General features: G+C 46.4%; 1 protein-coding gene across 2 annotated transcripts; it reads right to left on the bottom strand.

Annotated features, from left to right (window-relative positions):
- Positions 1-7160: 7160 nt before the first annotated feature.
- Positions 7161-11207, bottom strand: LOC118217275 (retinal rod rhodopsin-sensitive cGMP 3',5'-cyclic phosphodiesterase subunit gamma-like). Of its 2 annotated transcripts, XM_035399142.1 has the most exons (4): positions 11141-11207; positions 8520-8833; positions 7856-7896; positions 7161-7483 (listed from the first exon to the last, which is right to left on the bottom strand). In XM_035399142.1, exons 2-4 carry the CDS (start codon positions 8672-8674, stop codon positions 7407-7409), a joined length of 273 nt encoding a protein of 90 aa, XP_035255033.1. In that variant the 5' UTR covers positions 8675-8833; positions 11141-11207; the 3' UTR covers positions 7161-7406. The 2 variants fall into 2 exon arrangements, with proteins under 2 accessions (XP_035255033.1, XP_035255034.1); XM_035399143.1 differs by lacking the exon at positions 11141-11207 and having other exon boundaries at positions 8520-8911.
- Between the last annotated feature and the right edge of the window lie 827 nt (positions 11208-12034).

Here is a 12034-nt window from a genome sequence, read left to right as displayed (position 1 = left end):
AGAGCGTCTGCTAAATGCCTATAATGTAATGTAATGTAATGTAATGTCTGTGAACACTCTAGCAGTGGTTTGATGGTCCTAGGCCCTATTGTCTGGGAGCTATTGAACATTGAAAGCGTTAGCCGGCTGCATTTTTTTCCGGTCGGCGGCTTAAAGTCAGGGTTGGAAATATTAGTGTAAAATCGCGCGGGGTGGTAGCGCCCGAAACATTGGCTCTGCTTATCGGGGCCGCTGTCTGTGAACACTCTAGCAGTGGTTTGATGGTCCTAGGCCCTATTGTCTGGGAGCTATTGAACATTGAAAGCGTTAGCCGGCTGCATTTTTTTCCGATCGGCGGCTTAAAGTCAGGTTTGGAAATATTCGTGTAAAATCGCACGGGGTCGTAGCGCCCGAAGCATAGGCTCTGCTTCTCGGGGCCGCTGTCTGTGAACACTCTAGCAGTGGTTTGATGGTCCTAGGCCCTATTGTCTGGGAGCTATTGAACATTGAAAGCGTTAGCCGGCTGCATTTTTTTCCGGTCGGCGGCTTAAAGTCAGGGTTGGAAATATTCGTGTAAAATTCGCGAGGGGTGGTAGCGCCCGAAACATAGGCTCTGCTTCTCGGGGCCGCTGTCTGTGAACACTCTAGCAGTGGTTTGATGGTCCTAGGCCCTATTGTCTGGGAGCTATTGAACTTTGAAAGCGTTAGCCGGCTGCATTTTTTTCCGGTCGGCGGCTTAAAGTCAGGGTTGGAAATATTCGTGTAAAATTGCGCGGGGTGGTAGCGCCCGAAACATAGGCTCTGCTTCTCGGGGCCGCTGTCTGTGAACACTCTAGCAGTGGTTTGATGGTCCTAGGCCCTATTGTCTGGGAGCTATTGAACTTTGAAAGCGTTAGCCGGCTGCATTTTTTTCCGGATCGGCGGCTTAAAGTCAGGGTTGGAAATATTCGTGTAAAATCGCCGGGGTCGTAGCGCCCGAAAGCATAGGCTCTGCTTCTCGGGGCCGCTGTCTGTGAACACTCTAGCAGTGCTTTGATGGTCCTAGGCCCTATTGTCTGGGAGCTATTGAACTTTGAAAGCGTTAGCCGGCTGCATTTTTTTCCGATCGGCGGCTTAAAGTCAGGTTTGGAAATATTCGTGTAAAATCGCACGGGATCGTAGCGCCCGAAGCATAGGCTCTGCTTCTCGGGGCCGCTGTCTGTGAACACTCTAGCAGTGGTTTGATGGTCCTAGGCCCTATTGTCTGGGAGCTATTGAACATTGAAAGCGTTAGCCGGCTGCATTTTTTTCCGGTCGGCGGCTTAAAGTCAGGGTTGGAAATATTCGTGTAAAATCGCGCGGGGTGGAGCGCCCGAATCATAGGCTCTGCTTCTCGGGGCCGCTGTCTGTGAACACTCTAGCAGTGCTTTGATGGTCCTAGGCCCTATTGTCTGGGAGCTATTGAACATTGAAAGCGTTAGCCGGCTGCATTTTTTTCCGATCGGCGGCTTAAAGTCAGGGTTGGAAATATTCGTGTAAAATCGCGCGGGGTGGTAGCGCCCGAAGCATAGACTCTGCTTTTCGGGGCCGCTGTCTGTGAACACTCTAGCAGTGGTTTGATGGTCCTAGGCCCTATTGTCTGGGAGCTATTAAACTTTGAAAGCGTTAGCCGGCTGCATTTTTTTCCGATCGGCGGCTTAAAGTCAGGTTTGGAAATATTCGTGTAAAATCGCACGGGATCGTAGCGCCCGAAGCATAGGCTCTGCTTCTCGGGGCCGCTGTCTGTGAACACTCTAGCAGTGGTTTGATGGTCCTAGGCCCTATTGTCTGGGAGCTATTGAACATTGAAAGCGTTAGCCGGCTGCATTTTTTTCCGATCGGCGGCTTAAAGTCAGGGTTGGAAATATTCGTGTAAAATCGCGCGGGGTGGTAGCGCCCGAAGCATAGGCTCTGCTTATCGGGGCCGCATGTCTGTGAACACTCTAGCAGTGGTTTGATGGTCCTAGGCCCTATTATCTGGGAGCTATTGAACTTTGAAAGCGTTAGCCGGCTGCATTTTTTTCCGGTCGGCGGCTTAAAGTCAGGGTTGGAAATATTAGTGTAAAATCGCGCGGGGTGGTAGCGCCCAAAGCATAGGCTCTGCTTCTCGGGGCCGCTGTCTGTGAACACTCTAGCAGTGGTTTGATGGTCCTAGGCCCTATTGTCTGGGAGCTATTGAACATTGAAAGCGTTAGCCGGCTGCATTTTTTTCCGATCGGCGGCTTAAAGTCAGGGTTGGAAATATTCGTGTAAAATCGCGCGGGATCGTAGCGCCCGAAGCATAGGCTCTGCTTCTCGGGGCCGCTGTCTGTGAACACTCTAGCAGTGGTTTGATGGTCCTAGGCCCTATTGTCTGGGAGCTATTGAACATTGAAAGCGTTAGCCGGCTGCATTTTTTTCCGGTCGGCGGCTTAAAGTCAGGGTTGGAAATATTTGTGTAAAATCGCGCGGGGTGGTAGCGCCCGAAGCATAGGCTCTGCTTATCGGGGCCGCTGTCTGTGAACACTCTAGCAGTGGTTTGATGGTCCTAGGCCCTATTGTCTGGGAGCTATTGAACATTGAAAGCGTTAGCCGGGCTGCATTTTTTTCCGGTCGGCGGCTTAAAGTCAGGGTTGGAAATATTCGTGTAAAATCGCGCGGGGTGGTAGCGCCCGAAACATAGGCTCTGCTTCTCGGGGCCGCTGTCTGTGAACACTCTAGCAGTGGTTTGATGGTCCTAGGCCCTATTGTCTGGGAGCTATTGAACTTTGAAAGCGTTAGCCGGCTGCATTTTTTTCCGATCGGCGGCTTAAAGTCAGGTTTGGAAATATTCGTGTAAAATCGCACGGGATCGTAGCGCCCGAAGCATAGGCTCTGCTTCTCGGGGCCGCTGTCTGTGAACACTCTAGCAGTGGTTTGATGGTCCTAGGCCCTATTGTCTGGGAGCTATTGAACATTGAAAGCGTTAGCCGGCTGCATTTTTTTCCGATGGGCGGCTTAAAGTCAGGTTTGGAAATATTCGTGTAAAATCGGGCGGGGTGGTAGCGCCCGAAACATTGGCTCTGCTTCTCGGGGCCGCTGTCTGTGAACACTCTAGCAGTGGTTTGATGGTTCTAGGCCCTATTGTCTGGGAGCTATTGAACATTGAAAGCGTTAGCCGGCTGCATTTTTTTCAAGTCGGCGGCTTAAAGTCAGGGTTGGAAATATTCGTGTAAAATTGCGTGGGGTGGTAGAGCCCGAAGCACAGGCTCTGCTTATCGGGGCCGCTGTCTGTGACCACTCTAGCAGTGGTTTGATGGTCCTAGGCCCTATTGTCTGGGAGCTATTGAACTTTGAAAGCGTTAGCCGGCTGCATTTTTTTCCAGTCGGCGGCTTAAAGTCAGGGTTGGAAATATTCGTGTAAAATCGCGCGGGGTGGTAGCGCCCGAAACATAGGCTCTGCTTCTCGGGGCCGCTGTCTGTGAACACTCTAGCAGTGGTTTGATGGTCCTAGGCTCTATTGTCTGGGAGCTATTTAACTTTGAAAGCGTTAGCCGGGTGCCTTTTTTTCCGGTCGGCGGCTTAAAGTCAGGGTTGGAAATATTCGTGTAAAATCGCGCGGGGTGGAAGCGCCCGAAACATAGGCTCTGCTTCTCGGGGCCGCTGTCTGTGAACACTCTAGCAGTGCTTTGATGGTCCTAGGCCCTATTATCTGGGAGCTATTGAACTTTGAAAGCGTTAGCCGGCTGCATTTTTTTCTGATTGGCGGCTTAAAGTCAGTTTTGGAAATATTAGTGTAAAATCGCACGGGATCGTAGCGCCCGATGCATAGGCTCTGCTTCTCGGGGCCGCTGTCTGTGAACACTCTAGCAGTGGTTTGATGGTCCTAGGCCCTATTGTCTGGGAGCTATTGAACATTGAAAGCGTTAGCCGGCTGCATTTTTTTCCGATCGGCGGCTTAAAGTCAGGGTTGGAAATATTCGTGTAAAATCGCGCGGGGTGGTAGCGCCCTGAAGCATAGGCTCTGCTTATCGGGGCCGCTGTCTGTGAACACTCTAGCAGTGGTTTGATGATCCTAGGCCCTATTGTCTGGGAGCTATTGAACATTGAAAGCGTTAGCCGGCTGCATTTTTTTCCGATCGGCGGCTTAAAGTCAGGTTTGGAAATATTAGTGTAAAATCGCACGGGGTCGTAGCGCCCGAAGCATAGGCTCTGCTTCTCGGGGCCGCTGTCATTGAACACTCTAGCTGTGGTTTGATGGTTCTAGGCCCTATTGTCTGGGAGCTATTGAACTTTGAAAGCGTTAGCCGGCTGCATTTTTTTCCGGTCGGCGGCTTAAAGTCAGGGTTGGAAATATTCGTGTAAAATCGCACGGGGTGGTAGCGCCCGAAACATAGGCTCTGCTTCTCTGGGCCGCTGTCTGTGAACACTCTAGCAGTGGTTTGATGGTCCTAGGCCCTATTGTCTGGGAGCTATTGAACTTTGAAAGCGTTAGCCGGCTGCATTTTTTTCCGGTCGGCGGCTTAAAGTCAGGGTTGGAAATATTCGTGTAAAATCGCGCGGGGTGGTAGCGCCCGAAACATTTGCTCTGCTTCTCGGGGCCGCTGTCTGTGAACACTCTAGCAGTGGTTTGATGGTCCTAGGCCCTATTGTCTGGGAGCTATTGAACTTTGAAAGCGTTAGCCGGCTGCATTTTTTTCCGATCGGCGGCTTAAAGTCAGGTTTGGAAATATTCGTGTAAAATCGCACGGGATCGTAGCGCCCGAAGCATAGGCTCTGCTTCTCGGGGCCGCTGTCTGTGAACACTCTAGCAGTGGTTTGATGGTCCTAGGCCCTATTGTCTGGGAGCTAATGAACATTGAAAGCGTTAGCCGGCTGCATTTTTTTCCGGTCGGCGGCTTAAAGTCAGGGTTGGAAATATTCGTGTAAAATCGCGCGGGGTGGTAGCGCCCGAAGCATAGGCTCTGCTTATCGGGGCCGCTGTCTGTGAACACTCTAGCAGTGGTTTGATGGTCCTAGGCCCTATTGTCTGGGAGCGATTGAACATTGAAAGCGTTAGCCGGCTGCATTTTTTTCCGGTTGGCGGCTTAAAGTCAGGGTTTTAAATATTCGTGTAAAATCGCACGGGGTGGTAGCGCCCGAAACATAGGCTCTGTTTCTCGGGGCCGCTGTCTGTGAACACTCTAGCAGTGGTTTGATGGTCCTAGGCCCTATTGTCAGGGAGCTATTTAACTTTGAAAGCGTTAGCCGGCTGCATTTTTTTCCGGTCGGCGGCTTAAAGTCAGGGTTGGAAATATTCGTGTAAAATCGCGCGGGGTGGTAGCGCCCGAAGCATAGGCTCTGCTTCTCGGGGCCGCTGTCTGTGAACACTCTAGCAGTGGTTTGATGGTCCTAGGCCCTATTGTCTGGGAGCTATTGAACTTTGAATGCGTTAGCCCGCTGAATTTTTTTCCTAATGGCGGCTTAAAGTCACAGTTTGAAATATTTGTGTAAAATCCCGCGGGGTGGTAACGTCTGAAGCATGGGCTCTGCTTCTCGGGGCCGCTGTCTGTGAACACTCTAGCAGTGGTTTGATGGTCCTACGCCCTATTGTCTGGGAGCTATTGAACTTTGAAAGCGTTAGCCGGCTGCATTTTTTTCCGAATGGCGGCTTAAAGTCACAGTTGGAAATATTAATGTAAAATCGCGTTAATAATGCCCAAAACATAGGCTGTGCATCCCATGGCCATTGTTTGTGCAATGTTACTTTCATTCACTCTGTTTAACCCTCTGGGGTTGAGAGCTCCGCTGGCGGAGCTCGACAAGATTTCGTTGCTATTTGGATGAATAACTTCGCGAGCTTTTATCATACGGACACAACAAAGACATTGACATGAACCTTTGAATCGTGGCATTCCAATGTGCCCATAATAATATGAATTGTTTTAAGCTATTTAAAATGAGATCAAACAGACCATTGCCATGTGCTAAGTCTTTCTCATTAATATGTGATTTTCGCTCGGCAGTAAGTACGCCCAGACCACATTCACAAGATAATGACATGCTAATTGTTATCGATGGCAGGGGAGGGGCGATGCGTTTATGTGCGAGAGCGCCTACTGTAAACAAGGATAAAATAGGGGCGACATAGCTCAGGAGGTAAGACTGATTGTCTGGCAATCGGAGGGTTGCCGGTTCAAACCCCGCCCTGTGCATGTCGAAGTGTCCTTGAGCAAGACACCTAACTCCTATCCCCTAACTGCTCTGGCGAATGAGAGGCATCAATTGTAAAGCGCTTTGGATAAAAGCGCTATATAAATGCAGTCCATTTACCATTTACCAAAATGTCACACAGAAGCATAGCCCACGTCTTCTCGGGCAATCCTTACATTTCATTTCGGAAAATGGCACGAATGACTGGACTGGATGTTCTTCATGCTTTGTGGGAGAGCGACCATGAAGACGCGAACTCATCAGGTCCGGACACTGAAGCTGACACTGATGAAGAACGGTGTCATTTCGAACTGCGAACTGATCCAGCTGAGGATCAACTTCATGAGTAAGTGTATTTCTTACGATAATATTGGTAGTGTGTACTGTATTGCAACTTATCTGTGTGTTTGTAAGAATATCCAGTAATATGCGCGTTTGTAAATTCCCACACTACGAACGATTCAATACTGCATCTCAAAAAATTGCACTGTAACTATTTTACTTGATCACTGTACGTAAATAACCTATGCGTGGCGTGTATTGGCGTGGCTAGGATTATAAAACTGGGTGTCCTCGCACAATCGATATTAGCATATTGCATGTAAGTTCGGGAAATACATTACAGGCATTTGGCAGACGCTCTTATCCAGAGTGCTCTTTACAGCCTGCCAACACTCTCTTCAGATTGACCTTCAGAAGCAAGGCGCCCCATTTAGAAAGTACAACTATCTTGTCACTACAGTGTTTGCTAACAAATGACATAAACAGACAAAGGCTTTTATCCCTGAGTATACCTATGCAGAAAATGGTTAAAAATAAATAAAAATAAATAAAATAAAACCTAAGCTAGAATAAAAGCAGAATATTATACTGCACTTTTAATCAGGTTAATTTCATGGAAATCCTAATTTAAATGAATTAGAATATTTTTATAAAAAAGAATAGAAAAATAAGAACAACATAGGATAACTGAAGTCATCATTTGTTTCAGTGGAAATAAATAAAATTGTAAAACAATAGCTGAGATGGCAGAGAACTTTGGCTGCAGGAAATACCAGACACTAAAAAAATAGTTACAAAGAGGGGTAACAGTCTCACGGTGGCCTTTTTTAAATATATATTTCCATAACATCATATTTAGCTGCTTTTTTGTTATCTGTGTGCCTCTTGAACAGATACAGCAGAGAGCAAGCTGCAGACAGGTTGCTTGAGTAGGATGGAGGATGAGACACAGAGGGGCTTGTGGGAAGGTGGAGGACTCAGATGATGCCATACTGAGCCAGTTCATGGAGCTCCAGGTGGCTGAAAGCTTCCCAGGGGCAGATGACAGTGATGTCTGCAGAGGAAAGAGAACAAAGACCCCATTATCCACTGAGGGAGATGGGGCCACACTTCCTCCTCCTCCTCTCTGCGCTAACACTAATCTCTTGTGCACTAAAAACGAGATATCAGGGCATCGTGTGATGCCATCACAGGCACACTATGAAGTGCACACGTTTTATGGGGACATTGCGAGGGTCCCTCTACCATGTGAACTTTTTTTAGATTAAGATTAAGATAGATTAAGCAAGACATTTACAAATGAGATTCTTTATCTCAATGTGACATCCTAGCAAAACAATGATTATACAATATTAAATAATTCAAGCACAGATGTGGTATTCAGATGATGCATTATTTATGGTATACTGTAGAATACTGATCTTACCCATTCCTAAGCCTTCCATCCCAGGGATATCATCACCGAATCTGAGCAAAGCGATGGCAAGCTTTGGTTAATGTCACTCACAGTTCAAGGATTTTACACATTTCAAACGGGGAGCTTATCAGAGACAGGGCAGTGCTACACAAACAGGAACCATGTCCCCTGCCGAGTGTTGCATATTGCATTAGAAGTAGCAGTGAAGGTGGTAATATATGTGTAGTTACAGCATTAGCAGTTGCAGTACGAGTAGCAACAGCAATAGTATTAGTAATGGCGGTCATATCTGTGGACTTTGGCAGACACTATTCCAGGGCTGCTGCGTGAATTAACATTTTGTGCATTTGTATGGGTGGATAGTGAAGTCTTCCGGCTTGAATAACTTGCTCATGGGTTCAACAGCAGTGCCTTATTCATGATTCAAGTCTTTCAGCTACATTGAGTGGGTTTGAGCAAGCAGAAGGGAATTATTTTCTAACACTCAGATTAATTTGAAAGTAATATATACATATATTGCAAAGCATATAAAAAAAAGGTAATTTGTTACTTTGTGAAACTAACATGCAATTAACATGAAGAGCTATTCGATGAATGGATGTACGGAGCAGCAGGTTACCACAGGGGGGGCTTGAACGGTGAATGGAGGCGCTTAGTGGCCGTTAGTACTGACCCCAGGACGCCCCTCTTCGGGGGCCTGCTCTTGAACTGTCGGGTCGACCTCTGCTTGAACTTTGGCGGGCCGTTGCGTGGCGCGGTGGCAGCTGCACTCCCGCCGGACACGCGCGCGCTGGCCTTGAGCTCGGGTTTGGCCACCGCCAAGTTCATGCCTCGGCGACTTGATGGTAGGCAAGAGGTGGGAGATCTTCAAGAGCTGGAGGAGTATGGGCGAAGGAAGCAAAGGAATCAGCTTCTAGCTGGGGCTCCGGAGGTGATGGGGGAGCACACTGAAGGCTGTGGCTTGGTTTGACCAACTCTGAGATGCAGCTAAAGAGATGGAGAATGTGGATAGAGAGAGAGAAAAGATAAGACACTTGATGGGTCTTTAACAGCAAAACTGGATGCTCTGTTTTGCGCATCTGTTACAATAACTGGTACAGTACCTATGATTTTCTTCAGGAATTCTGCTCCTAACAAGGAATAATTCAGCCTCAGACACCCTTCAGGCTTGCCAGGGTAGCAATTAGGGCTGGGAGTCCACAAGCTTCTGGTGTCTGAGTATGGATTCTCTGTGCTAACAAGATGGTAATGGCAATCTTTGCATTGATAGAACAGCCTGTCTTCCACTAAAGCTGAACCATTCCAATATTCATTCAACTTTCATATGACACCCAGAAACTCATATAGCAATTCAATAGCCAGGATGGAAGAATGAAAGGAGCTTATTGGTCCATCTCGTTGCCATAGAGGATCTGTGGACTTGGCGAATACTCTGGGGCTTAGTCTTTGCCACCCTGTCTTAATCGTTCCTCTATGCCCATCTAAGCATGCCTCACCAGGAGGCTTATAACAGGCCAGTCTGATCCAGAGCTTAGGTGGGTGGCTTCAGGTGAATCCTCTTGTTTGTTATTAAGAGGGATGATGGAACGTTTATAAATACTGACCCCTCAGGACTAGGGGAGCGGCATCCTTGTATTGCCATCGCTATTTGATAATGACACACTTCCCATAATCCCTTGCTCAGTCTAACAAGCATTCACACTATAGCTAATGCTCTACTTTAATTTGGTATATTAACGCTTTGAAGAGTAGATTTTTTTTGGAATGTTTTTTTCAAAATTCTAAGCTAGCATTCTAAAACCCCATTGCTTCCAGTTACCAGTGACAATTGTTACTTCAGCATTACAATATTCAGTTAAGATATATTTAGATCTTACATATGTACATATTAGATCTTACACCTTAAAGGGTTAAAGTACTTTCATAGTTTAGTCCAAAGTTAATTGTTATCATTATAATGTTATACATGTAATACAGAATTAATGCACAAAGGGGAATTATTTTGTCGGTGCTGCAATTGATAAGCAATTGATCTAGCCAGTTCTTGGTCCAGATTTCTTTATTAGCCCCAACGAACAGGAAGATGAAGTTGTAAATATACGCCACACTAAACATTTTTTTATCTTAATAATACCAGTCATGCTGCCACTGTCAAGCCAGTCTTAAGTCAGCACTCTGTAATACAAATCTAAATATATATTTGTTGGCCATGCACGGTACATACTGTGTGTTGCAGAAAAAGCAAAGCTATTAAGCTATAAAATATAGCTTAATAGCTTAGCATACACCATTCCAAAAATGATACTGTATCAGCTAGTTGGCTGCAGCAGCTGTCAGACCACCTATTCTTTAAAACACTTAAAACACACCATTCATTTCTCCAGCAAATATACCTGTCCATATTACCCATTTACAGAGAGATGTTGACTGCAGCAATGTATGGCAGGTAACCAGTCCCCCCCTCTTGAATCTGGACTCAAATTGAAAAGAACATCCTGGTTCCCTATTTGCTAATCCTCACTGATCACCTCTTGACCTTCCATCCCCTGCCATCAATGCAAAAAAAAATCTTGGCTCCCATTTTCTTATCATTGGATAATGCTTAATAAATGGAAAGTAGAACAACCAACCGGGAATAATTTCACATCTGAACCTGAAAGGAATGCACAGGTCACTTGCCGCACATTGCTTAGATATTTGCAAGGTACAGCCCATAAGGCTCCTGTCTCAGATTGTCCAGGGCTAGCAGAGCCATCATTCACGAGTCCTCTATCCCTAGCGTAGGGCATCGAATAAACCGAGCACAGCCACACACACCAACTGCCCCTTCATTCATTGTTCACATTTTTAATAGGTAAATGGACTGGATTTATATAGTGCTTTTATCCAAAGCGCTTTACAATTGATGCCTCTCATTCACCAGAGCAGTTAGAGGTTAGGTGTCTTGCTCAGGGACACTTCGACACGCCCAGGGCGGGGATCGAACCGGCAACCCTCCAACTGCCAGACAACCGCTCTTACCTCCTGAGCTAGGTCATTCTTCTAAGTTCTAATATGCTGCTGTTCTCTTGCTATTTTGATCGCAGGCTTGTTTTATGAATTTTAATCGCACATTGTTAAGGCATATGTCATTGCATTCAGGTGAGGCAAAAAATAAATTTAAAGTGAAAGTGAGCAATACATTCTAACCTAATCTAATATGACCTATAGGCTGTGCTGTGTCAGTTACACACAGCACAGCACTGCATGGCACAGTACAGCACAGCACATGCCAGTCTGTAGTACGGTACTCACCAGCAGTGTGTGTAGCAGCTTCCTTTTTAGCTTCAGGCAATGCAGTCTGGATTGGGCTTTCTTGGAGTGGATGATGTGGAGATGGTGCTCTTATACAACCTGGAGACCTAAGGGGATTAAAGCTGAGCCCCCACCCGCCTCTGATTCAGACCCCCTCATCGACGCGTGCCTATTCCAACCCATACCCCCCCCCCAACTTGACCTTCACCACCTTCCCCATCAAAATCGCTGTAATCAGTAAGATAGGGAAGGTATTGTTTAAAACCGTTGGCAGAGGTAGGTTGAGTTTTCAATTGGAGATCTCAGATTATAAAAGGGAAGGCCATTAATGAATTAGGGAATTGTCTCCTTGTCCCAAAACACAGAAACACACTGCCAATGTCCGTGTGTAGGTCAGACACGTGTGTAAACAGAAGCCATCTGTTTTCAGTTGGGGGAACACCCATTCATGAAAACAGACAGACAGACAGACATACTGGTTGTTAAACATGACACTTCAGTGTGTGATTTATTTTTTATCTTCTCTTTTACTTTTTGCAAAGTCTGCAGTTGTGGCAAATTAAATGTAATCAAGGTTTTCAAGATTGCTTTGATTGTCACAGTGAAAGGGCACACAGATTGGTGCAGGGTGAACGAACACAAAATCCTTTGATAGTGAAATAAACGATACCCTGCCAAAAACAGAAAAAGGTTTTATTAGTGGAGAGCTGGGGGATATTTCTACAGGGCTCTACACTAACATGCTTTCAAGGAGCGCTTGCGCTCCTAAGATGAAAAATGTAGGAGAGCACTAATGAATCACAATTAGATGTGCCCCTAAATTGTTTTTCCTGTTAGCATACATCAATTTTCAGGAGGATATGCCCCTAAAATAGGAGCACTGTAGAGCCCTGT

The sequence above is a fragment of the Anguilla anguilla genome, chromosome 17 (genome assembly GCF_013347855.1).
Source record: "Anguilla anguilla isolate fAngAng1 chromosome 17, fAngAng1.pri, whole genome shotgun sequence".
Lineage (NCBI taxonomy): Eukaryota > Metazoa > Chordata > Actinopteri > Anguilliformes > Anguillidae > Anguilla > Anguilla anguilla.
This window is presented reverse-complemented; position numbering and strand designations above follow the sequence as displayed.